Source organism: Crocodylus siamensis, chromosome 5, assembly GCF_052110815.1.
Source record: "Crocodylus siamensis isolate JL-2025a chromosome 5, ASM5211081v1, whole genome shotgun sequence".
Classification (NCBI taxonomy): Eukaryota; Metazoa; Chordata; order Crocodylia; family Crocodylidae; genus Crocodylus; species Crocodylus siamensis.
This window is the reverse complement of record NC_143399.1, coordinates 122,949,155-122,975,186: the sequence shown is the minus strand read 5'-3', so window position 1 is coordinate 122,975,186 and position 26,032 is coordinate 122,949,155. Positions and strand designations below refer to the sequence as shown.

The 26,032-nt window shown below is 42.9% G+C and overlaps 1 protein-coding gene across 2 annotated transcripts in view; it reads left to right on the top strand.

Annotated features, from left to right (window-relative positions):
- Positions 1-350: 350 nt before the first annotated feature.
- The window catches only part of ANLN (anillin, actin binding protein), a 42,609-nt gene continuing 16,927 nt past the window's right edge, over positions 351-26,032 (top strand). For both annotated transcript variants that reach the window (XM_090050157.1, XM_090050156.1), the window contains exons 1-16: positions 351-473; positions 3,702-3,855; positions 6,570-6,863; positions 8,231-8,577; positions 9,320-9,542; positions 10,585-10,775; positions 10,930-11,037; positions 12,522-12,630; positions 14,814-14,903; positions 17,618-17,859; positions 19,415-19,566; positions 20,788-20,935; positions 21,583-21,718; positions 22,084-22,266; positions 24,810-24,936; positions 25,966-26,014. In XM_090050157.1, coding sequence (XP_089906283.1) covers positions 456-473; positions 3,702-3,855; positions 6,570-6,863; positions 8,231-8,577; positions 9,320-9,542; positions 10,585-10,775; positions 10,930-11,037; positions 12,522-12,630; positions 14,814-14,903; positions 17,618-17,859; positions 19,415-19,566; positions 20,788-20,935; positions 21,583-21,718; positions 22,084-22,266; positions 24,810-24,936; positions 25,966-26,014 — 2,571 coding nt within the window. In that variant the 5' untranslated portion in view covers positions 351-455. The remainder of the gene's footprint in view (positions 474-3,701; positions 3,856-6,569; positions 6,864-8,230; positions 8,578-9,319; positions 9,543-10,584; positions 10,776-10,929; positions 11,038-12,521; positions 12,631-14,813; positions 14,904-17,617; positions 17,860-19,414; positions 19,567-20,787; positions 20,936-21,582; positions 21,719-22,083; positions 22,267-24,809; positions 24,937-25,965; positions 26,015-26,032) is intronic.

The following is a 26,032-nucleotide window of genomic DNA, read 5'->3' as shown; positions in this document are numbered from 1 at the left end:
AAACACGAAACAGTGGGTCGAGCCCGCAAGCACAAGCGCGGGACACAACCCCTCCTGCTGGCCCGGGAGGCGCGGGGCGGGGCGGGGCGGGGCCGCCGCGGAGCCGAGAGGAAGGAGCCTGTGCCGAAACGGTTAACACTTGAGCCTGGGATCAAGGGCGGTTGACTAGGCTCTCCGCACGCAGGCGGTGCCTGCTGGGAGTTTCGGGAAGCGGAGTGGCCGGCACACCCATCAGTCACCATTTAGCCCCGCCCCCCGCAGGCAAGGTAGATTGTAGCAACCTACCCCTGCCTTACAAGGAGGTGGGACCCCACCCGGCTGTCACGTCATAGCGTAGGGGGCGTGGCCTCCCGGCGGGCGCATGCGCGGCTGAAGCGGGCGCTGAAATTCAAATCTGAGGAGCGGTTGGTGTGGGGGTTCGGCCAGTCGTGGGGCAGCGGCGGGGGACGGTGGCCATGGACCCGTTCACAGAGGTCGGTGGCGGCGGGCGGGGAGGGGCGCTGCTGCGGGGCTTGGGGCGGGGTACACCTGTGTACGCGGCACCTGTGACACGTTACGTGTATTGCGCGGTTTGTGCCGTAGATGTCAACCGGCCGCAGGGGCCAAGTGATCGTCGCACCATTAATAGGCAAATCGCGCCATCAGTTCAGCCCTGCCCCACGTGCAGACTGATTATCGCGGCATTCCCCAGTGAAGTGCGCAATAAACCTAGCACGGGTGTCGAGTGCGTGTCCTGCCACGCGCCGGTGAAGCAGGCAATACATGTAGACTGGCCCCAAGTGCCAGAACGGCTGTCATGCAGTTCCCTGGCTAATGGCGCAATGCATTTGGTGGCTGCACGCCCAAAGTAACTTTATCACCTTAAAAAAGGCCTGTCTGTTTCTAAAAAGAGCCAAGCGTCTCTCAAGCTACTGTCTGAAAATGTGGCAGTCCTGCAGCTGGGTTGTCTCCAGTTTCAGTTTGAAGGTGTGGAAGATCCATGAGGAATTGGCCTTTTTTTAAAGTCGCATTTGTTATAACTAAAAGGGAAAACAATCGGTACCTCCCTCCACATTTTTGTTGCCCATCTTCAGCCAGCATAGTGCTGCTTTTCACTGATTTAGTTGCAGGCGATTAAGGGTCCCAGTGTAAGAGGGTTGCACTGATACCCTTAAAACGGGTGCAAGACCTCGGTTCATACTTAAACAGGCTTTTTGGTCACCCTTCTGTTCTGTGTAAGCCTTTCAAAATCATTTCCTTAATTGGTAGTGGGTGACATGATTAGTTTAGGCTCATAAACAAATTCCTCTTCAAGTCCAGACTGCTGAGCTGAGTTTGAAATTTGTTTTGCATGCTGGGAAGTAGCCCAATATATGCACACCCACTTAGAGATAACTGATGCTTGAGAACATCCACGCCCTAGCCGGGAGGTGGTTCTTTAGAGTAAACTTCATTAAAATATTTTTCCATAAGGCATCCCTAAATATTCTTTCAAGTCATTGCGTGTTGTGGAGTAACTGACTTCAACATTACTGGAAACATTATGGCATTATAATATTGGTCAGACTATAAGAAATCAATTTTTTCTAGAATTAAAATGAAATATCAAGGCCTATGCTCATCTTTCCCTTCCCTTTGCCCTCCCTGAAATCTGTATCGATATTTTTCTTGTGTTTAAATGAATTGTTTGTTAATGCTTGTTTTTATTTCATGATCTCAACATTCAGATAATTTGTATACTTCAATGGCCCCACTCCCAGTTTTACCTGCAGATAATGGTTGATTAAGTGGCTTTGGAAATGCTACTTTTGGAAAATAAAATTGAAATCTTAGTACTCATGGTAAAGTTTAAATCTTAGTACATTGTTCTGTTAATGTTTTACAAGATTAAAATTGCCCAGCAGTGTCTAATTGGACCCTAATTTTACAGGCTTTCTATAAAGGGAGATAATTGCTAAAATTTACTATCTCTAAGATTCACAGAATACTTCAGGACTGGTTCTATAGTGCACTTCTTGTTAAACATAGATATGAAAGCTAACTAGAGGTATAACAGTTGCATGGAAAACTAGTGCATGACTAAAAGCCAATAGAAATTCGAGTTAAACAATGAAGAAATAAATTCTTGTTAAATGACGTCCTAGCTGTAGCAACTGAAAATCCACTTGCTGTGGGCTGACAGAGCAGAAAGGAATGTTGACATGTTTGAATATTGCTGCCTCATTTAGTTGGCTGTCTTTTCCTCTGTTTGCAACATGGTTTCTATATTTCTAATAGTCTCTCAGAGGCCCAGTACTCTGCCCACTAAAACAGCTTTTCTTTCTGAGGGGTAGAAATGAGGAACTGGGTGGAAGTCAAACTGACATACGATTTGTCACTGCAGGCGCTCCTGACACTTTGTGTATTTTTTCAAAATTCTCCTTTTGTTGGTTATGGAACTAGAGCAGGCGCATCCTGCTTTCACGGGGAACTGCTGAGACTGACATTCCATTTCATCCCACAGTGAAGCATTGTTTGAATCTGCAATCTTACAGTTAGAACTTGAAATTACATACGACGGCTTTACAACAGGGGTGGGCAAACTTCATTAAAATATTTTTCCATAAGGCATCCCTAAATATTCTTTCAAGTCATTGCGTGTTGTGGAGTAACTGACTTCAACGTTACTGGAAACATTATGGCATTATAATATTGGTCAGACTATAAGAAATCAATTTTTTCTAGAATTAAAATGAAATATCAAGGCCTATGCTCATCTTTCCCTTCCCTTTGCCCTCCCTGAAATCTGTATCGATATTTTTCTTGTGTTTAAATGAATTGTTTGTTAATGCTTGTTTTTATTTCATGATCTCAACATTCAGATAATTTGTATACTTCAATGGCCCCACTCACCCTTTCAGATTATTCCAGTTAAACTTTGCCTTGTAACTGCACTACTCTAGAGATTTAGAGCAATTTACATTAATCTAATACATGCATGCAAATAAACAAACTGATTCATACATGAGTAGGTTAGCATAGTAAATGGCTCACTAATTCAGGAAAGAATGGCATCATGAGCCTTTCAGTTCTTTGGACAACTGATACACTTTGAAATTATTTTCTCTTTCAAGTCATTGTGAATCTGTGTACGTAGAAATAATATTTTAAGATAGCAGGATTGACATATTATGCCACTTAAGCTTAGGAGGTATTAATGTTTTGTTTAGGAACAGTGTTGTTACATCAGTGGCATCCTCAAAACCCTGTTCATCTTTTGGTCTCCTCTTCCATTTTGTACATGGATCTGTTTATACTGCTGCCCAGTTGGCTAGCAGAGCTGCTGTTAAATTCAGATAGTGGCCAAAAACGTAACTTTTTCTAGGAATGTTACATCACTTATGAATTTGGCAGTTCACTAATTGTTGCTTCTAATTGTTTATGGCTACTTTTCTTTGTGCTTAGACTGAGCAGAGAGCAATTGCAGAGAGCAATTTACACTAAAACAGGTCAGTTTCCAATGTTACAATAGATCCATTTGGTTCCGTTTAAAAAGCAACTTCTACTTCCCTAGTAGCTGTCTTTTGTCTAGGACATTAGAAACCTGCAAGTGAGAATTTAAAAGAATTAAAGGAAAAATTCAAAGTTTAGTAGGTGTGAAATACAAATTACTGAAACAAATCTTCACTGGGAACAAAAACAGCAATGCATGTAACATTCATAGTGCTTTGCCTTATATTCAGAAATTACTTGAACGAACCCGTGCAAGACGAGAGAACTTGCAGAAGAAAATGGCTGAGCGGCCCACAGCAGGAATGAGGGGTACGGCACAGACAAAAAGGACCAGAGAACCTTTGTCGGAAACCAGTAACCATACATCGTTGCCTGGTGAAGAAGGTATCTTCTTTTGACATAGAAGAGATTTCAGAAAACTTTAGGAAGAGAATCAGTTTCTAACATCCTGATTTTTCTTTTGATATTACTTTTTTGACCAAGCTGTTACTTTTTTCCCCATGTAGTAAAGTTTTAAAAATATCTTTCCATATTAAACGTAGTGTTCTGCACTCTCAGTTTTTACCGTTTTTTTTTCCTTTTTTCCCCCCACTGATAAATTCCCTGATTTTAAAAAAGTCATTCAATTTTTTTTTTTTTTTACTGATTTACACCTGTTTTTCAATTCAAATTTCTGTTAACTGGCATGAGTGGGGAATGGCTCATTCCTCACTCATGCCAGTTAACAGGGATTTGAACTGAAAAACAGGTGGTGCTGGTAAGCTAAAAGTGCTGCTATGCCAGTTACATGAGGTACAGGTTTCTGGTTTGGGGGGAAAATGGGGTGCAGGAGGTAGTTGCATGGGGAATGGAGTGGTAGCTGCACTGGGGCCAAAGGAGAGGGTTGCTGGAGCCAGTGCCTGAGGCTGCTAGTGTCCTGGCTCTGACCCTGGCCAGGCCTTGGGGATTGCTCCCAGGGTGGACAGGTCTGAGCTGCACTGGTAGCAGCTCTGGCTTCTGGGAGCTGCAAGCACCGCTGGGGTGGGGGCAAGTGGAAAAGCCTGGCCCCGTTCCATGGAGGCTGGAGCTGGTGATGGTGCCAGACTCTTCCCAATGCTCAGGGCAGGTGGTGGCCTGCTCATGTACCATGTGCAGGTCCAGGGGCATGCCCCCGCCACCCTCCCAGGAAGAATCCAGCACAGCCCCACAGAGAGCTGTGCCCCCATGTCCCGCACCCACTGATGGCTCCCCCCACTTTTCTCCCTATTGTGGCCCCAGGAGTGACAAATGGGCTGCGCTGCAACCCTCCCCCCACGCCTTCTCTAGTCCCAGCCTTACTCCCTCCCTCACCACTTTTTTTTTTCTTTCTCCCCCCCCCCAATTAAACTGGGGAAACAGTTACAATGTTTAATTCCCCCTTACAATGTTTAGCAGGGAAGGCTTTTCCTTGCTGTTCCCAAAAACAGGCTCCCCCAGAGCCTGTGATAGCCATAAAGTGGCGAGCCCTGGTGCTCCACCACATCCAGGATCTGCTGCCTGCATGCCCCTGTGGGATCTGCAGATGGGGACGTGCAGGGAGCGTATCGCAGCTGTGCCCCACCCTGGCCCCATGCCGTCACCACCCCACAATTGCAGGCCTGAAGCAACTCCCCACCTAGTTGCATGCTTCCTGGAGCTGTATCAGGGGCTGGGATCTTGGGGTGGTGGCTGGAATCTTGGGGCAGGGCTGGGGCACACCTAGAAGCCACCACTGAGCCTCATTGTGGGGCAGCAGTGCCCACAACGGGGAGAGGGGTGCTGCAAACCCTGTGGAGGAGGCTTGGGAGGCTGAGGAGGAGAGGCAGGGGCAGGGGAGAGCCACATGTCACTGCCAAGTGGGGGGAATTTAGCCTCCCTGTTTCCTCCTCTGTTCCCTCTCCCAGCTCAGGCCATGCAGCCTGCAGATGAGGGAGGAAGAGGGGTGGACTCGCCAGCAACTCAACAGCCTGCCATACACTTAGAAGCAGTGGCCAGGATTGGGCTGGGGCTGGGGGAGGTGGGGAGTGCTGGGGCACCCCTGTTCCATGCTAGCCTGCAGCTTGCCCCGGGATGCCTGCGCAGTGGCAACTGGGCCTGCTAGCGTGGTGTTGGATGTAGCAGTGCTGCACAGTGCAGCAGCATGTGGGCAGTGGTGGGAGCTCTGGTAAGGGTGTTGCATCTGGGGTTGGGAAGGGAGCTGGGGCTGGGGACTGACCTTTATGGAACTCCCCATCTGACTGTGGTCTCCGTGGAGACTGGCCCTCTGCTCTGGATGCAGTGCCTTCACTAGGGCTCCCACCGCTGCCCCTGTGCTGCTATGCTCCTTGTTGAGCCAGCAGGGCTGGGGGCTGCCACTGCTGTGCAGGCATCTTGCAGCAAGCTAACAGACTGGCATGCAGCAGAGGTTAGTGCTGCTTGGTGGGCCAGAGGGCAAAATTGCTGTGTGGGCTGAATCTGTCCTGCAGGCTATATTTTGCCCACCTGTGGTCTATGCCAGTAGTCTCTAAAGTGGGGTGCTCGCACCCGAGGGGGTGCACAAGACAATCCATTGGAGTGCGGGAAGAAGATATTAGAACGTCTATTTATATTTATTTTATTTCATCTTTATCTCACCCTTTTTTAATTGCTATTTTTGTGTTTGTTTTATAATGTACATAATATATTAGTACAGTAGTACATGTATATAATTTATAAATATACATATATTGGGGATGCATGCTCAAAAATTTTTTACTGATAGGGGTGCCTGATCAAAAAAGTTTGAAGACCGCTGGTCTAGGCAGATATGAATCTAAACAGATAGTAACAGTTTTATGGATTCAGAATTTATTCCGGGCCCTATTGATTAGTGTAAATGAAAGTCTCTGCTATGAAAATCACTCTCTAACTTTCCTCTTTGGTATTAGCTTACATTCAGAAGGAACAGGAATAAGTCTGAAGGGATAATAAGCCAAAGGAACTATTTTTTAAAGGAAATTTTAAGACCTAGTGGAGAGTTTTTAAAGAGAAACCAAAATGGGTGGTGGGCACTCAGTTTAAATTACAAGCTAAGATAATAAAGGCTGACAAATAATTGGTTCTAAAACTTTTAATTTTAACAGTGAAACCTAGTACAAAGCCATCCCCATCAAAAAGGCTCTGCTCTAACAGTGTGGAGGTTCCAGTTTCTAGCTCAGAGAATACACAGCCGATTAATTCCCCTTCCATAGACCATCAACCTGAGAAGACCACACAGCTACAAAAAACTGATACTAACGTGGCTCCAACAGTTCAGCCTGTTCCATTGTGTGATGAGAGAGAAAAGCCTGTCTTGAAATCAGAACCTCCAACAGCCTCTTCAGTTAAAACACGTATGCAGAAACTGGCTGAACAGCGACGTCGCTGGGATGATACTGGTATGTTCTATTCCATATGCAGAAATTAATTAGGGGTGCACTGATAGAGATTCTGGGGGCCGATACCGATAGCCAATATTTAAAGAGGCATATCAGCTGATAGCAATCCGATTTCTGATACAGCTATCTCCAGCTGATAAGTCTGGTGTGGTGGAAGAGGATGGGGGAGGGAAGGGGCCTGGTATGGGGGGCAGATTAGTGCCCTTTGCGGTGAGAGAGGGGGTAGGGGCAGGTACTGCCCATGGCTCATGGTGGGGGTGGTGCTCTCCTACCACCGCTTGCACCCCGGAAGGGCACAGGTGGGGGAGGGGGCGTGTGGCCCCTGGATCTGTGCGGGGTGAGCTGCAGCTGGGGCTGCGTGGGGCTCTTCTCGGGGGCTGGTTTTGGAATGGGTGCCGATGGCACTGGGAGGATGCTGCTTTCACCCCAAATTTCACTGCCACCCTGCTCCCAGCACCACCACCACCAGCTGCCCAGTGCTGCCTCGGCTCAATGACCTGCCTCCACCCATGTGCAGGGAAAAGCCAGGGCTGCACTGGGCAGCTGGTACTGCAGTGGAATTTGGGGTGTACTCCTGTGCAGATCTGGGGGGCACATGGCCCCCCCACCCCCCGTGCCCTCCTGGGGTACAAACAGTGGTGGGAGCCAATCCACCCCCAAAAGTCATGGCTCTACCCCCTGCCCCATCCCTCACTGGGGGGTTTTGATCTGCCCCCAACGCCCCTTCCTTTCCCAGTCCCCTTCTACCACAACGGACTGACCAGCTAGAGGCAGCTCTCCACGCTGCTGGCTCTGCTCCTCGCTCCTTGAGTGTTGTGTTGCGACTGTGTGTAGCACAGGCATTTATCAGTTGATATTTGAAATTTCAAATTTTCTTTATATTGGTACTGATTCAGACCAATGTATCGGTGCACCTCTAAAAATAATTAAACTTAGGGAATTTACCTGTGTAAATGAACACAACAAAGTTCTTGCTGTGACTGTTTATAGGACTTCTTTATAAAACCATTACTATGCCACTAATGCTGTGGTGAGAAGGAAAAAAAAAAAAAACCACTGCCCAAAAGAATGGAAAGCAGTTGAGCACTGCCCCCCTAACCCCCCCACCCCATTTTATTTATTTTTAATCTTATGCTTGTCTTGTGTGTGGCATTATAGATTTAAGTGATTGGCTCCATGATAAGCTGGAGTCTAGTTAAATAACCTGCCAGTGTCTTTACAAAATTATCTGTTTAATTAACAATTGTATTGCATGCTAATTTTATTTAACGTGTGTTAAACACATCTGATAAGATGTAAACAGTTAGCCGTTTTTAGTGTGTGGGGTTTTTTTTTAAGTTGTGTTCTTTCTGTTTAATCTTTTTCAGATGGATCTGAAAGTTCTCACCTGTCTCCCCTCCAGTCAAAAGAACCGGCTCCATCTCCACCCAAACAACCATCTCTTGCTCTGGCAAGTGATACTCCAGTTGGGAGAAGAGGCCGTTTAGCTAACCTTGCTGCTACAATTGGTTCCTGGGAAAATGATCTAAGTCGTCCATCTGCAAAGCAAAACAATACACAAGAACAGCCTGGTACTACTTGTTTATCCAAATTGTCCACTACAAGTGGAGCATCTGCTAGAATCAATAGCAGCAGTGTAAAGCAGGAAGCTGCATCCTGTCCTCAAAGGGCTGTTGAGGCATCTATAAATAAACCAGCAACCTCTAAGATATTGGTGAGTGATCGGTGTTAAGTAGTAGCTAACTTGATAGGGTTTTTCTTGGATGAATATTAACTCCTAACTGTCTAATCTGAATGTTGGAAATGATGGTTCATGACATAATAATAAAGTAACTTAGTTTTAAAATTGAGGGTTTTGTTTATTCTAGCTTAATACTTTAATCATCTAATATTTTAAAGGATATCGCAAGCTATTTTATAATTCTAACTGTAAAATAAGACTGCTGGTGACTGTGGAAGAGACATAGCTTCAGACTATGCAACTGCCATTCCTTTGTGTGGTCAGCAGTGGGGGACTTGAAAGAGTGACGTTTGACTTTCGTTTGACTTGCATGAATCCATATCTGAATCTTGCTCTGAGAAGCTAGTTATTTATATAGTTGATTGTGACATTATATTAAACTCTATAGACATTTATTTCAGACAACTGACTTGCATTTTATAATGGTCAGCATTCAGTGTATGAAATTACATTGAGCTTGTTATTGTGAATTACAAAAGGTCCTTGAAATGAAAAAAACATTTGCAAAAAGACAAGATCGTCTATCGAAACTCAATTATATTAAATCTAAAAAAAAAATCCTTTAATAGTTTTTATGCCTCTTATTGCTCTCTTGGCTTTGGTGATAAAATTCTGCATATAGCAACATTCTTTCATAGCACCTCTCAAGTGGAATTAAGAATATGTGGTTTCTCTGTTGGTTTAAATGTTGAACGATCTTTCTTTCCCTCTTCAGGGATCAAATAATTGCATAGTAAAATCCTCCAGAGTCGCTGCTCCCAATCTGAAGGAAACCGAGATATCGAAAGTGTTAAAGGAGAATCCCTGCAGCCCCCAGAAAACAGAGGGACTTAAACCAACAGTAGGACCAGCCTTATCTCAGCCAATTCTTTCCAGAGAAAAGCCAATCAAAGGAACACATGTGCAACGTGAACATAAGGATAAGCCAGCCACACCAGGTAAGTGACTGGGAGTGATAAGGTATTCTTATGGTTTAAACCCCATCCCCAAACAACAATTTATTGTAAACACATCTTTCAGTTGCACTAATTCTTCCTTTCCAGAGTCAGTTACCTACTAATTGATATTAATCTGTACCGGGTAATGGCTAGCTGTTGTGAATGTGGGATTTCTAGCTTCTATCTATTAATAATTTTTTTTTAAGTATCCAAATGATAGTCTTCGTTTATAGTGGCGCTTCCAAAATCTGATTTTTTGGACATGGTTTGACTAGTGTTCCCCAGAACCACTTTTTAAACTCTGAGGTAATTTGTCCATAGATGCTCACAAGTATATTTTAGTCCCTCCTAAAATGAAATCTAATTGACTTGCACATTACTAAATCTTATGTTTTTTATATATGTATGGGGAAAGAACTGTTGAATTTAGAATCTACACAGTTATCAGTACATCAGACACTCATTCATTACTGAGTCACTATGGTCATAAAAAAACAGACAATCTTCATGTTCCCTTGTACCTGCGTGATACTAAAAGATTGTTTTTGTTTAAGGCTTTTTCTTTGTGGTGTTCTTCAGACTTGAGACTGGTCACCTGAACTCTTGGGAGGAATAGCAAAGTAAATTGCAGAACTAAGTCTGTTTTCCAGACGCCCAAATAAAATAGATGCTAATGGTCCCAAGTAGTTTCTTAAATAAATACCAAACAGCATTTCTAACTTCAGTTCAGGAATACTTTTTGCTAGCGTATGTAAACTCTGATTCTGAAAAGAGCACAGAAGGAAGCAGGTCAGCTTTAATATCTATCAGTTGATAGATTGTGACATTTTAGTGAGCATAAGATGCCTGTCTATTTGGACTTATGCTGCTTTGATATCCTTTAAGATGAGAGCAAAAGTTAAATCCCCAGAATGTTAAAAAGTATAATGGACTAAAGTGAACAAAACAGAAGGTTTTATAGTATAACAGCTGCATTTTTTTAATGTTCTAAATTGTAAGGATACATGGTAGTTTTGTAGTGCCCAAACTGTTGTTCTTGTAGGGGGATCAGGAATTAAGCCCTTCCTGGAACGTTTTGGAGAGCGCTGTCAAGAACATAGTGCACAAAGTCCTGTTACATCTACTGGATACAGAACACCCATTATTACACCAAATACAAAGACAATCCAAGATAGACTTTTCAAACAAAATGAGAACTCCTCCACTGCCAGTTTAGCACAGCAACTCAAACAGGTATGGTTTGCTAGATTTCAACAGCTTGTCTATACATTTCAGGAATTGTTTTTAATGCTTCACCTCTGCTGAGGAATTCCAATGTAGAGCTATATATTATGTCAGTTTTGACAAGAAAATATTTTAGGCTAATGTATAACTCTCCTTTGCTTAGGAGCGTGAAAGAGAACTTGCTTGTATTCGTGGCCGGTTTGACAAGGGAAATTTGTGGAGTGCTGAGAGAGGTGAACATTCAAAAAGCAAATTTCCAGATACCAAAACGGTAATGTAGTGGGTACTAGCCAACTGCCTGTCGAGAATGACTGGGGTGGTGGGGGGAAGAATGGGTGGGAATGGAGCCCTGTGCCACATGCGCCACTGCCCCTGTGTTTGGGCCTGCTCCCCACTTCCTTCCTGCTGCTTGGGGCCTGAGCCTGGGCCTGTTCCTCCCCCACCCCATAGCAGTGGGGGGAGGGGAGGGGAGAAGTGGGCCTGGGCCAATACAGGGGAGGACCGGGCCTGAGGGTGGGGAAAAGCCAGGCTGCTGTGGCAGGGGTCGGGGGAGCAGCAGGCACAGGTTTATGTGGGTGGGGGAGGCCCACTTCTCCCCTCCCTTAGTCACTGCTGCATTGGGCCATGTCAGGCTGGGCTTGCTGCCCTGTGCGCGCCCCGCCCCGCTGCAGTGGACCTGCTCTTCCCCCCATGTCAAACCTGGGCCTGTTCCTCCCCCCACACTGCTGCCAGGTCAGCCCAGCAAGTGGTGGCAACAGAAGCCGGGGGGGGGGAGGGGAACGGGCCGAGGCCAGTGCTGGTGGCCTCACCTTCCATTGGCGTCCTGATTACACTCCCCCCTGCGCTGCTGCCATCATCTCCAAGGTGTAGCCAACTCTGGTGGCCTCACCCCTCCACTCCATCGTCACCACCTGCAGGGAGCAGGGCAGGGGGGTCAAGGCCTGCAGTGCTGGCCTCGTTCCCCTGCTCAATCCCCTGTGTCCCCACCATCATGGCAGCACTTTGCCACCTGTCCAAATGCTTCTTTGTACTTTGATTGGCTGTTTGTCAGCCAATCAGAGCGTGAATAAAGTGTTATGGACAGACAGAGTAAGGCTCTTAAAATATTAAGATTTTTTTAATGTGCAAATTCACAGATGTTGTCAATATTGTATAGAGCATAAGGAGGGGAGGAGAGATACAAATAATTATTGATTCACGTGCTTTTCCCAAGCAAAAAATTGCTTGTGAAGTGGCTCTGATTTGCTATGAGTAAATTTTTCCCCCCCAAGCTATAAAATCTTAGCTCCCTTTTTTGACAGAAACTGGCTTTTTTTTTTTCTCTTCAGACCACCTTTAGGAAGAATGCTTATGCAAAACATTCATGTGCCTGAAAGAGATGTCTCTTGTACCTGTCAATATTTTAAAAGAAGATATTAATTTCCTTCACTTAAGCTTCAAAATACTAAAGCACAAGTCGATTTACTATTAAGATGCTATTTGGCTATGTAACATAGCTTTTCAGTTATAACTTAAAAAATCTCTTCCCTCTGATCCACAGTAGACCAGGTCTTTCAGTGTTCTGTAGAATCCAACCTGCTGGGTCACTGAAGTGTCCCTTTGTTATATACACTGTAACTGTCTCCTGCTCTCATTTCTTAAATCCTTTAAAAATGCGTTTGGTTGCTACTGACATTTGAGCACAATGATTTCGCTTAGTTTTTCTAGTTTCCTGTAATGGAACTTATCTGGATGTAACTTATTTTTCATGCTCAGGAAAACCAAGGAAAGCATCCTCCTCGTTCTGATGCAACTTCCATTATAGCTGCAGAAAAGAGTCCAGCATCTGAAAGGTTGCCAAAGCCTTCCACTTTGGAATCTTCAGGTGAGAACAGTCTTCCTAGAATTACTGTGACTTATACTGATGTAAAGGTTAGCCTTCCTATTTACAACAGTGTGACTCTTTGGTGGTTAGAACAGTCCATTGTAGGTACAAGTATACCACATCCCCATGTGGCTGCCAATGTGTCTTCATATTGATAGGTAGCAGCAAAACTAGGTTTGGCAGAATTCAGTTCTTATTGTTTAATTATTTCAAGGGCTAAAATTTGATGTTAATTTTCAAGAATTTATTAAAATTTTTATCAATTTCAAAATTTTCAGGATTGTGCAGAATTAGGGGTGCTTAAAAGCTTTATAAAATCATGTGGTAAAATATAAAAAGTAAATATCCATAAATTGATAAAGCATACCTGATCATGTAGGGGCTGAGCTCACTACGAGTTTGACCCCTGCCCCAATTCCTGGCTGGGACCTGTGCAGCGTGAGTGGCTGGCAGCCCTGGGCTCCTGGCTGCCAACAGCTCTACCAGCATGGCGCTTGGCTTCTACAGTGGCACTGCCCAAGGTACTGCCAGAGGAGCAGTGCATGAGCAGCACAGGTGGGGCTCTTCCTACCCCACCCACAGCAACTGCCATGTGTCTATGCTATGTGCATGCACACAGCTCCCCCACCTTGGATTTCCCTACACCTAGCCCAGATTTTTTTAAAAAGTGTCCTTTTTCTATAAATTGTGATGGCTACTGTGAGTATCAGGCAAAATTGATATTTATCAATTAGGTAAGCCTAATCATAACTTAGCTAGATCTAAACTAAGTGAACAGACTGCCAATCCAGCAAGCTTAAGTTAGACTAGTTAGTTAGTTAGTTAAGTTAGACTACTTAGACAAGTTAGTTGTTTCTGGCTGATGTTCATAGAATGTTTCCATAGACTTGTCTGAAAGGTAGAGCAAGTAAGGTGAAGGTTATTACTGTCCAACCTGGAATAATCTTAATACAACTTGTGTCAAGTTCTTCAAGAGAATCTGTTGCAAATAAATCCTCTGCCCTAACTTTTTTGCAGAGCTTCATGATGTGGTTGTGGTTGTCTGCTGCTGTTGGGAAAGAAGAGCCATGACAGGGTTTTCCAAGTCTGCCAGGCGCTAGGAAGCCTATCAGATATTCTGCCATTACAGAATAGTGAAAAATAGAATCTAGCTGTGTATACACGTTCAGATGATCTGGGAGAATTCTCCTAGTTTTGTTTTCCTGGTAAAAAAAACACAAACAAAAACTTACATGGTGAACCCTGAACAAATGTTCAGAAGCTTAGCCTTTAAGGAGTGACATCTTGCAGTGCTGATGCTGTGCAGTAAGGGGGCTCCTTTAAGCACTTGATGGCATCAGGCAGACTGCAGAGCACAGAAGTGTACGGAGGAACCCTGACTTGCTGATCCAAACTGTTCAGGATTTATATAAGCAACACAGTGCTTTGGCAGGCAGTGATTTTCTTGGAGCACAATGTGGGCATTTGTGAAGGGTCTCCGCTTTTCTCCAGCCCCAAAGCACTCAAATGGGGTGTTCTCCCTGATCAGCTGCAGCAGTAGAATCCAGCCTGAGTTGGCACACTGTCCCTGGAGTGATAAGAAGCTGCCCTAAGATGATGACCTGTGTTGTGGCTTTTTCCAGAAGTGGGTATATACAGACATTACTGGGAGAGATTTAACTCTTGGAGAATTATTCCTGAGCTATTTTTCTCCCAGATAAGACTTAGTTTTTCTTCTGGGAGAAACTTAAGCATCTGTACACATGGTTCCTACTGAGAAAGCAGCAACTCTCCTAGGAGAAACTGAATGTTTACATATGGCCCCAGACTTCATCTAGCCAAGACCACCTTTCCACTCTCATTTGTGGAGATGCTGAGGTATTTGCTCCCTAACACGGTCATCAAATTGATCTGCTGCCTCAGCTTTCTCATCTGTAATGGGTGTTTTCTCAGTCTTGAGAGCAGAACAGGAGTCTGAGCATTGTTGCTGATCCAGGTTGCTCTCTGTTCAAGTGGAAGGAGTCTAGGCTTAGTGTAACATAAGGTATACAATACCTGACTATAAAATTAAAGTTTAGACTAGTATTACTGCTATAAATTCTATTTTTTTGCCTAGATTTAGATTCTTTCTGAACTATGGGGAAACTTAAGAATGAAAAATGTAGTCATGTACCTACAGTAACTTACTTCTCTTTGTATCTTAGGCCCTTCTAAATGTGAAGAGACTGATAAAACCAGTCATTTGAAGACAGTTTTGCCAGAGAGTCCCTTAAAGGTTGTGGAGAAAGAGAAAGGTTTGTACTGGTCTTTTGTATCTTGTAACTATAGTTGGCCAGTCCCAAGTCAACTTGACTGATTGTGTAGAAAAGAACAAATTCCTTGCACGTAAGCATGTATGCATTAAGTAGCTCAGTCCTACAGTTCTAAACCAATGAAGTGTATGTTCTTTAAAGTCAAAGTCTAGTAAATATTACTGAAACTCACTTTCCTTTTATAATGAAGTTGTGTATTTTCAGTGATAATTCATGTTTCCAAAGTGTGTTAGGAAGATTATTGTGACCCGTATTCAGAGGAAAAATGAGTTCCTTTGATTTACTTTCATTCATTTTAAGAGATGAGTTCAATTACTTGCTTTTGTTGGTATTGTATGTTAGTACTCAGTATGCTTCTTGATAATGGGTATGCAAAATATGTAAGCCAGTTTAGAGTGAAGTGAGGAAAATTACTGTTTTCTAAGGGTCAATGCCTTAAACTTACTACAGGATTCTTAGGATCTGTTTTGAAGCTGTGTTGGTCTGAGACAAAGAAGAATACAAAACTGTAAAACTTGGTTCAGAGGTGATACCTTTTATTAGACCAACTAGAAAATAGAAACCCCCCCCACCTTTTCTTTGGAAACTTTCAGGCACACGCCCTTCAGGCTGAGGGGAAATCAAAGATTGTACAGGATTCCATATACTTCTATCCCACCAAACCAAAATCAGGATTTTTACTAGGACTGAGAGAGCAAGAACCATATTTACTTGAATAGATGATGGTGATTTATAAGACAACCCCCTCCCCACCAATAATTAGGTTCTATATATGGAAATATATATAACAAATTGATATAACTTTCCAGGTATAGAATCTAATAATTGGAGGTTTGCCTTGAATTTGTCCTCTTCCCACTGCTTTAGCGGGGAAAATGAATCTGGAGGGTCAGGTAGCCCCTTTGCTCTGTTTCCCTCCAACATTTTCCCCCAGGCAGTCCCTTCTCCCTTGCCTTACCATCAGACACTGCTCTTCCTGAGCATAGGAAGCAAAAAGCAAATTTGAAAATAACCCTGACATTTTAAACATGGTGTGGTGGAGCACCAGTGGGGTGCTCACCACTGAATGTAGGCTGCAACAGGCTGGAGGAGTGCCTGTATGGAAGGCAGCCTAGAGACACCCAGAGGAGTCAATTTTTTAGTGGGGGGAGGTGTGTGTGGAGCACCAGTGGGGTGCTCACTACTCTAGGGCTATCACAGGCTCTAGGGGAGCCTGTTTTTGGGAGCAGCAGGGAAAAGCCTTCCCTGCTAAACATTGTAAGGGGGAAGGTAGGTGGCAGAGCACCTTAAGTTGGAGCTTAGCACAGCTGTTAGCGACATCTGCAAGGTATGGGACACCTGTAGGGGGGTGGTCGGAGCATGTATTTTGACCCTCAGACATCAGGGCCCTCGGAGAGCAGCTGCCTGCCTACGTAACAACATGATGTACCAGCAAGGAGTGGCAGGAAAGGTAGGTGGGCAGCATGCCTAGAGATGGGTGGGAGACCTGTAGCACTGTGGCTGGTCAGGGAGTTCCCACCTGTCACATATGGCTGTAACAACTTGCAAATAGTACCAAACACTTAATTCATCCAGAATTGATGCGTGCTACCTTTTTGAAACTACTGCAAAGTTTAGCACAGGTCCATAAATACACTTTTGAGCAGCACTTTAGCACCTACATATATGTAGTATAAGCTTTACTCTTTTGAAATGTTGTGTCACGGGCCAAATTGGTTCTGAATTCTATTGACTGAGCAGAGCTCAACTGTTCAAGTTTGCATGGTGCTAGCACTGGTGCAAGTATCCTACCTCTGAGACTCTTCAGCTTGGGGCTTCTGATGCTCCCAAATGCATGCCAGGCCTCCTACATGCAAGCTGCAAATCCAGAGGCCTTGGAGTTGAGATGCTCCCTAATTTCACTTGCCTCTCACCAAAAGGCCCAGGGAGCAAGCCAGAGGGAAAGCCCAAGAACAATCCCCTATCACCGTAAACTGTGTAGCTGAGATCCTCGCATACCACAAAGATAGGTTAGTGCCACCCATCTTGAAGTATAAACTATACAAGATATTAGTACAAAGCTAAGAGGGGAGCTGAGTCGGGCTGAGAGAGGGGGTGACAAAGTTCTGGGTGAACTGTGTGGGGGCCCAGTTGTCAATGTTTGCCACATGTTTAAGGCTGGTGAAGAAATAGGAATCATTAAAAATGAGAAAGAAAGGCACAGCTCAGCTGTTGGAATGAAGAGGAAGTCAAAATATGTGCAATGTAGTGACTCACTATGACTGGAAAAAGAGTTGGCAGTGGGGGGACTGTTTCAATGGGCACTACTATGTGTCTTTTTTAGTAGGGCTTCCCATTAGCATCTTGGGGCTGGCTCTCGCCCTCCCAGTGCCAGCCTGGCATTGTACTATCTCCAGGCCCAGTGGTGGTTTCCTGTGGAGGGAACACCTGCTTGTTTTGTTTTTGTTGGTTTGCTTTTTCTTTTTGTTTTTTCTGGTCCTTTAAAAACAAAGTTCTCATCAGCATTTTGGGTACAAGGGAAGAGTGTTGGAGCCTGCTTCCCTCCACCATGCTATTGGGTGGTGGGGCTGTCTTGTATTTGAATAAATGTGGTAGATGATCCAGCATATCAAAGTCTTACTTAAATGTGACTGAAGACTCTTGTTTGCCTTCAGTACTGAACTAACACATTCTTTCGGGATCTTTTTGCTTTTCAGACAAAGTACGTGAAATTGAAATGAGTGTAGATGGTGATGATGTGATGAATAGCTCAAAGGTAATAAATGAAATCTTTGATGAAATTCTTCAAGAGGATGGTCCAGACATAGAAAAATTAAAAAAAGAAATGAGTATGAACCTGGAAGCTGAGAGTGATGAGGAACAGGAAGAGTCTCTGAATATTTCGTCTATGTCTCTTCTAACTCCCTTAGCAGAATCTGTTGGTGTTGTGAGTCCAGAGGTAAGAGCAGATGTTCAAATACAGGGATTTGCAGCACTGTCAGTCATGATGCGTTAGGTGTTTTTTACATGAGAATCTCTGAACAAATATGAATGAAAGCTGCTTATAGATTTCTTATAATGAAACTTAGCATAATTAAGTGAAGAAGCAATGGAGTTCTTTACATTGGTATGAAAATGTCTTCAATTTTAAGCTGCTAATCTAAACACTTAATAAAACAGCTTGAAATCAAGATCAACAGTCATGTTCATGAGCAATAGTGTGTACCTTATTCAGTACAAGGAAGCGCATGCTTTCCCAGCCTTCCTTCTGTTCTTTCCTGCTTGCATTCTTTGCTCAAGACTATTTCCTTTCTTTCAATTCTCCCTCATACATGTTTATTTAATGATCTGCCTTTTCTCTTGGCTTCTCTTCCTCGTTTTATCCTTATCTTTCTTCTTCTCTAGTACATCCTCCGTAGTGCTTCTCTGAAAGCTTGTTTCTGGGTCACTTCTCTAGTGTGAGAATAGTATTTGTTCCTATGGCAATCTCCTCTATTTGGTGTTTTTCTCCAGGATAACTGAATTTTTCTCTATAATTTAACACTAAAAGCAACTCGGGGTGACTGTCCTGAAGGAAAGAGAGGTTTCTGCTTAATTTACTATCCTTCAGTGCAGAGCCTGCAAAAGCAGGGAAAATACTGGTCATTCAAGTCTTTTTCCCTTTTATTTTTCATATTTCATTGGTACTGAAATTTGTGCTGTATATTGAAAGAAGTCACAGTGTCAGTTCTTTCCTGCAGCCACTGATTAGAAATAGCTACTTGTCTTCTGGTACTTGGCCTGTCTTCAGTCAGTGCGATGGCGGAGCACCAAAAGCATGGTTATGCTGCAGACTACAGCCATGCCATCATGGCTAGATTGCTTCTGTGATACTTGAGCTAGTTTGTTTAAGGCTAGCTCGGGTATTTATATGCTACCGTAGACTTACTCAAGTCAGGCTGGCTACATTTTAGCTTTAAAAGCTTTCTTGACAAGGGAGAGTTGGAAGTATTCACCCCATTTCTTAACATCAGCTTTGTAGGAACATAGCAGGATAAAGATGAAAAGGAAATTGGAAATCTTTGCAGTTAAGATTTGTTGTAGGGGTGTAGGGATAAAGCCCATGTATCTACTTATGTCTGTAGGAAGCAGAACTAGGAACAGTGGCCTCACATGGCAGGAGAGGAAATTTAGATTAGAGATTAGGAAGAACTTTCTGACCGAGTGTGGTCAGGCATTGGAACAGACTACATGGATAAATTGTGAAATCTCCATACCTGGAAATTTTCAAGAGCGTATTATACAGACACATGGCTAAGATGGTTTAGTTGGGGAGGATCCTGCCTTTAGCAGGGAGCTGAACTAGACAAGGTCCCTTGCAGCCCTTCTAGACTATGATAAATGAGAGGTTGCCTACCTCCAAGAGAATATGGAGGAGAGTAAGCAAGGGTAGGAAGGAACAGAATAAATTTATATGAAACAAGTTATTTATGAGACACAATTCTTCCTTTTTCCCTCCCTCCTACCCCCCCCAGGGTTTTGCCTCTCCTAGTCGGTCAGCTGGTGAGGGGAGCAGCACAAGCAATGGAAGCCCAAAGTCTGGCAAGTACCAAAGAACACAAGTTCCTAGAGCAGAATCAGGGGACAGCATTGGATCAGTATCGGAAGATCGCCACCTTCTATACAGGTAACTCCTTTATGAATACTTTGCTTGAGCTATATATGTGGAAAGTGTTTTACTGTTGTTAAAATAGCTATTGTCGTTGTTTTAAAGTGTTTCTTCTGAAGTGGAGATAAGGAAGCTTGATAAAGTTTTGTATTTTCCCTGGCATGTAACTAAATGGGCTAAGGAGTTTTGCAGTGATGGAATTGTCATTCTCAAAACTGACAAGGAGGGCTTTCTTCCAGAGTTTAGCCTTAATAAAAGCCTCTCTCATTGACGAAGCCACCTTTGATTGCCACAGCTTTGCCTGGAACAAAATATTGCAATAATTTTTTTTCTCCTTTTTTTTTAAATAAGTTGATACCAACCTTCTTTTTTAAAATTGCCTAGGTCTATGGCTCCCTCTACATTTTACAAGTAGTGTGTATTTAACTGGTTATTTGAGGAGTTACCTGGAGTCCAGCTACATGTGTGAAGTACCCTTCATACCACTAAGCTGTAACCAGCTATAAAGTTAGACCTTGAAAAATGTGTATTAACTTCATAGCTGGTTGCTATCAAGCTTTAATTTGCACATGTAGTAGGTTGTCACCTACTGCTGGGAGCCCCATCAGCTGACAGGGCTTCCAGCAGCAGGGGAACACCATGCTCAGCCAAGGCTGAGAGTCCTACAGCTGAGGGGACTCGCAGCCCCAGCAGTTGCTTACTGGGTCCCAGAAGCATCCCACAGTTGTGGATGCTGGGTCCCTGTAGCATGCCTTCTGGAGACCCAGTTGGATGCTGGCAGCTATGGGGCACAGCTGCGATCTCCCAGTCTTGGGGGTGTATGGAGCCCTGGGTGATCATGGCTGCTACATTATCCCAGCCCTGGGGGTTGCAAACTCCCAGCCTTAATCTCCCAGTCCTAGGGGTGCACTGAGCATCACTGCAGCTGCAAGACCTTCAGCTGAGGAAGCTTCCAGCCACAGGAGCTTCTTGCTGGTGCAGAGGGAGCCTGGGATTGGACTCTCCCTGCACTGGCAATAAGGTGTGATGAGATCCAATGTGTGACCCCTTTGTCACACCTCCTGCCATGCACCTGTGTCATGGCAGGAGGCATGACTGTGTGGCTCACACATTAGAACCCATCCTGCCTTGTATGGATAAAGGCCCTAGGACAAATACCTTACTGCATCATTAAAGAATGCTATGCTAGTCCGGTCCCGTAAACATTAAGTGCATTTAACAGTGAGTTCTCTTCTTAAGCATTGATGCATATAGATCTCAAAGATTTAAAGAAACAGATCGTCCTTCAATAAAGCAAGTGATTGTTCGCAAAGAAGATGTTACTTCTAAATTGGAGAAAAAGAATGGAACTTCTGATCAAGTTAATAATATTAAACAGAAAATGCAGGTATCTGTTTTGTTTTGTTTTTAAGTCTTGCTGCTTTCCCTGTAATTTTTTTTTTTTAAGTGTTCAGTGGTTTATAAGTGTTACCTAAATAGACAAGGCCTGCTAATTTTGCTTATATTTGGGACTCGGTCAGCAGAATCTAGCATAACACAGTGTGCAACTTGGTAGGTCAATTAATGCCTGAGTCACTCTTTGTTTTGCTGTCCATAAAATGCACAGCTCTTTTAAAAGCTCTGGTTTGTGCTGCCATTTCGTGCTTACAGCTTTTGAGTAAGTTCTGTTATGATTTTTCTTCTTTTTGCTGTAAGTATTTAGGTCTCCTTCCATCCTGTGTAATCTAACATTTTTCATAAGCCTTACTGAAGAGTACTACTCTTTCAGTTCTGGCTTAAATGTTGGATGTTGACAATTAACCTTTTTATGGACTGGTCTTTTATCACAGTAGGGAAAGAGGAATGATATTGTTGAGGTGTAAAAGTGAAAAGTGTCCTGCAACACATGTAGTTCAGTATCTGTTTAAGCATTTGTTCCAGTGTATGGGAGCATAGTTAAAGTGCTGTTCCAAAGGCCCTTCTTGCATATGCTGGATCAAGTAACAAAATTATCTTGTGGCTTCACTAATTATTTTCACTGTTGGATTATACTAGGAGTTAAATAATGAGATCAACTTGCAACAGACTGTGATTTATCAGGCCAGCCAGGCTCTGAACTGCTGTTTTGATGAGGAACATGGAAAAGGGTCACAAGAAGAAGCTGAAGCAGAAAGACTACTTCTGCTTGCGAGTAAGTTTTTTAAAGGATTGTGAATAATCAAGGCTGATTGCTTGATTTACAAAAATGTTTGTAATGTTAGCTTGTCCCCTCAAGAAACTTTGAGAAAGAGAGTGAAAGACCACTTTGTTATTCTCTGGCTTTTAGTTATAACCTGTGAGAGAACAGAGTTGAGTTGAATAAGGGGCACCCTTTATTCCCTCTATAGTCTCTTGCCTCATTTCTTGCATTTTGGCATTCTCAGCAAATTCTTCATAACAAGGCACTCACCGGAAAATGGCAAAACGCTTCTAGGCTGGACTTTTAGTCCCTTAATCACAAAACAGTTGCAAGTAAAGGAGACTGATTCTATACCACTTCCTAATTTCTCCTTGCAGCTGAAAAGAGAACTTCTTTGCTTGAAGAGCTAAGCAAACTGAAGACCGAGGGACCTCAAAGCAAAAAAAATAAAGCTGCCTCTGCATCCCTGGTATTTGCTTCATCCAAAGGAACTGTCACCATTTCAGAAATGCGTCTACCTCTAAAAGCAGACTTTGTTTGTAGCACCATGCAGAAACCAGGTAGGCTGCCTTCGTATATGGGGGGGGCAGGGAATGACATTTTTTAACTGTCTTGGATGCTGGGGTTACCTGAACTCACAGGGTCTTAAAAGGAAATTTTTGTGAATAGGATTCCATCTTTAAAAAAAAAAAAAAAACTAAAAAAAACTCAACCCCAAACCTCCTTTTTAACCTCCTCCTAATTACCTTCCGTTGCAATACAGTCCTCCATATCTTAAGCAGAGGAGGAAAAATGAGTTCTCTTGCCTGTTTTGGTTGATCATTGTTTTAATTCTATCACTTTTTGCTATAACTTTTTAAAAGCTAGAATAATACCTTAAATCTAAAGCCTCATGCGTCTGAGCATCTTGTGACCACAGCTCACGTGCTGTAACAGTCCTGGTGAGGCAGAGTCTTACAATAATTATCCATTTTTCTTCACTTTTGTGGGGCAAATTTCTATATGTATGACACTTCAATTACTGTTCATTTCCTACTACCAAACGAGGGACTTTTTAAGGCAGAAATTGCAGATTCAGATAAACAGGTAGCAGAGGTAGTCAAAATATTCCAAAAACACTTACAAAAATTGTATCAAATTTTTAAATTTCAGCAAATGTTTTGCTAGCTGAAACTGTTCTTCCTAGAAAAGTGGGAGGCAGATGTTGAACTTACTGAATTCTGAGTCTGCAAGTTACTTCATATGATTTTCTTTGTTTATTTGTTTTGCCCTTGTGTAATTTACGAACACTTAAGGACCCTAATCTTAAACTGAGATGAGATGGATGTCATTAGAACTAGTAACACGAACATGCTCTGAACTTCAAGTTGTTCTTATCAAAACATGGAATATTGCTTTTGAGTTTCTTTGGGGTTTGCTTTTTTCCTCTAACGGTCTCATCTCTGGTCTGCCCAGTTTTTTTCATGAAAGATGTCATAATCTTGGATTTTGGGTATTGAAATGTACTGTTTCAATTTGTTTTTCTGAATTTCTAGCCCCGTACTTGAACCAATAACCTATTTGAGGGGTTTTTTGTTTGTTTGTTTTAAACATTTGTTCATTGAATGTAATTCTTTGGACTTTCTGGGAGACAGGAATAGTTCTTCCAAGAAGTGGCTAGAGTTGAGAATTTAAAAGCTTGCTTTGACTATTTAATCTGTTCTTATTTTAGGCAACACTAGTGCTTAAAGATAATATCAGGTCCAGTGGCTCTTGTTTATTGGTCATGTGTGGTATGAGAAATTATGTTTATAAACATCCTGTTTTTAAGTTCTTAAGACTGCTGATATGTTAACTGTACTTTCATTTTACTGAATATAAAATTAAATCATGGTGGGTAAGAAGAACAGATAGCTATGATTAACCTCATAACATGTCACAGTAGTTATGTAACTCATTTATACAATTCATCATAGGAAAATGATTTAACTACATGTATTTAAACAAGCTTCCTTTTTCACTGATTCTGCCAGCTATAACACAGGCATTGATTAAACACACTGCTCACTTCTAGTGGTAATAAGGGAATTGTTCACTCTACAAACCATAGGATCGGCCACCAGATTATGCTCCAAATTCTAAACATTTTTAAAAAGTTTCCTAACTACATCACAGCAGAGAACTTCAAATACCTGTGTGAATCTACAAGGAGCCTGCCTGGTACTTTGGCTCTGAGAAGAGTGAATTATTCTGGGTGCCATGGACTTTGCAGCTATGAAACTTTGTTTTTCTTGATACCATGGAAATTGCCACTTGCTGCAACATGTCTGTCTGTTTTTCTTTCCTGCAGCCAGGCACAGGGTTCTTGTCTTGTAGGCATGTTGTGGTTGGGTGCCTCTTGTTTCCTACCTTCCCCTTTACAGGTAGATTGTTGGATGACTGTACAGGCTCCCTTACTTATTTCTGTAGAAATAAGTAAGAAGAATGCAGCACAGGAAAGGAGGAAGCCAGGTTGCAGCATAAGTAGCCAGGCTCCCTAAAAAATAGACTAGAACCAGAGACCTGGAGGGCTAATGTTTATTGATGAATCTGACTACATCGGGGTAGGCAACGTTTTTTGGCTGGAGTGCCAAAAACCCCCACAATACCTACCTTGGAAGGTGCCAGAGTGCTGGCATGCCAGAAAAACAAAATGAGGGCAGGGGGTACATGGCAGGATGCCTTGCTTGTGCCCCCTGCCCCCCAGCCCGTGCTCCGTGGCTGTCAGCAGCTACCCAGAGCTGGGGTTGGCCATGATGTTCTGGGCAAAATGGCATTGTGTGCCATGCTTGGCATGCGTGCAAGGGGTTGCTGACCCCTGGACTACATACATGCACGGGGTAGGATATAAAACTCAGCTGAGCTGCTCAAATACTGTTGTAACTGATGAAGCCTGTAGAGGTGAGCACTGAACATACTGGAACAAAACGAACCGAAAAGTTACTGTTGAAAATAATGAATTCAAGATTTTTTAACTGAGCCATACTCCAAATGTGTGAGAGGGATGGGGAAGGAGCATTTCAGTGCTTCAGAAATCTAGCGGTTCATAGGGTTCTACTGAAAATGGTCTCAAATTTGTTTACAGATGCAGCAAATTACTACTACGTAATATTATTGAGATCTGGAGCTGAAAATATGGTAGCAACTCCCTTAGCAAGTACTGCAAATTCCCTAAATGGAGATGCTCTTATTTTTACTACAACTTTTACTTTGTAAGTATGAAGAAACCATTTCAGAACTCTACTGATAAGTATTTTGACCTAGCTTACAATCTTAACCTTTTTTCTAAAAATATCACATTCTGCAAACGGCTGTTGGGTTTTGTGGGGTAAGTGTTTTCTGCTTCTAATAATATCCTTAGTAACCATTTCTTCTCAGAAATGCAATTTAGATTTATTCTACAATCCATCAGCTACTCTCACCTTCTGCATTCATTCTCTCTTGGAACACCTGCAATGGCAGACAGGTTATTCTCCCCAAGGTGTCCTCTGATGTTGGAATTCTGTGTAGCCTTTTATTGCAGGTGTCTTGAAAGATCATGTTGTTCTGAACTAAAAAGATATTAAAGTATCTTCAGATTGTTAGGAATGCCTAACCTGAAGACTTATGAGTTTAGTGGTCTCCTTGGGATGGGGTATAGACCATTTTGAAAATGAATAAAATCTCAAGTCCTAAATGTGTTTGGGGAGTTGTGCGTGGCACTAATGCTGTGTTATCAGATAATAAAAACTGTTGTCAGTTGACATAAATTTTGGCTGATGGGATGAGGATCTGCATTTATCCTGTTTATAGGTAACTGGGTGTGTTCAGGATTTTTTATTACTGTATTATTATTTGTTTCGTTTTTCTCCTTGATTGCGAGTTCTGGAATCTAGTTTGAGGTAGCAATATACTAATATCTCAGAATACACTAATGTTGCTTATACTTGGCCAGAGGGGGTCACACTTCTTGAAACAGACTCAGTATAGGTAAAAATATTATGTAAGAAGTGACACTTGCCTGAAAAGATAGGCTATGGCTGGCGCGCGCACGCACACACACACGCACACACACACACACGATCTTTATAAGTTTTGGTAAATCTATTGTAGATTTACATGCACGGGGTAGGATATAAAACTCAGCTGAGTAAAAAGCTACTGCTAACTACTCTTCCTCTCTTTTAAACTAATTTTAAAATAATATCTCTGGTATTAAGGCATCATTCCATATCTAACCCGTGTCCCCTTTTTTGTTATAGGCAAGATGTATCCAGTGACTTTGAAATAAACATAGAAGTTTACAGTTTGGTATGTACATGTCCTTTT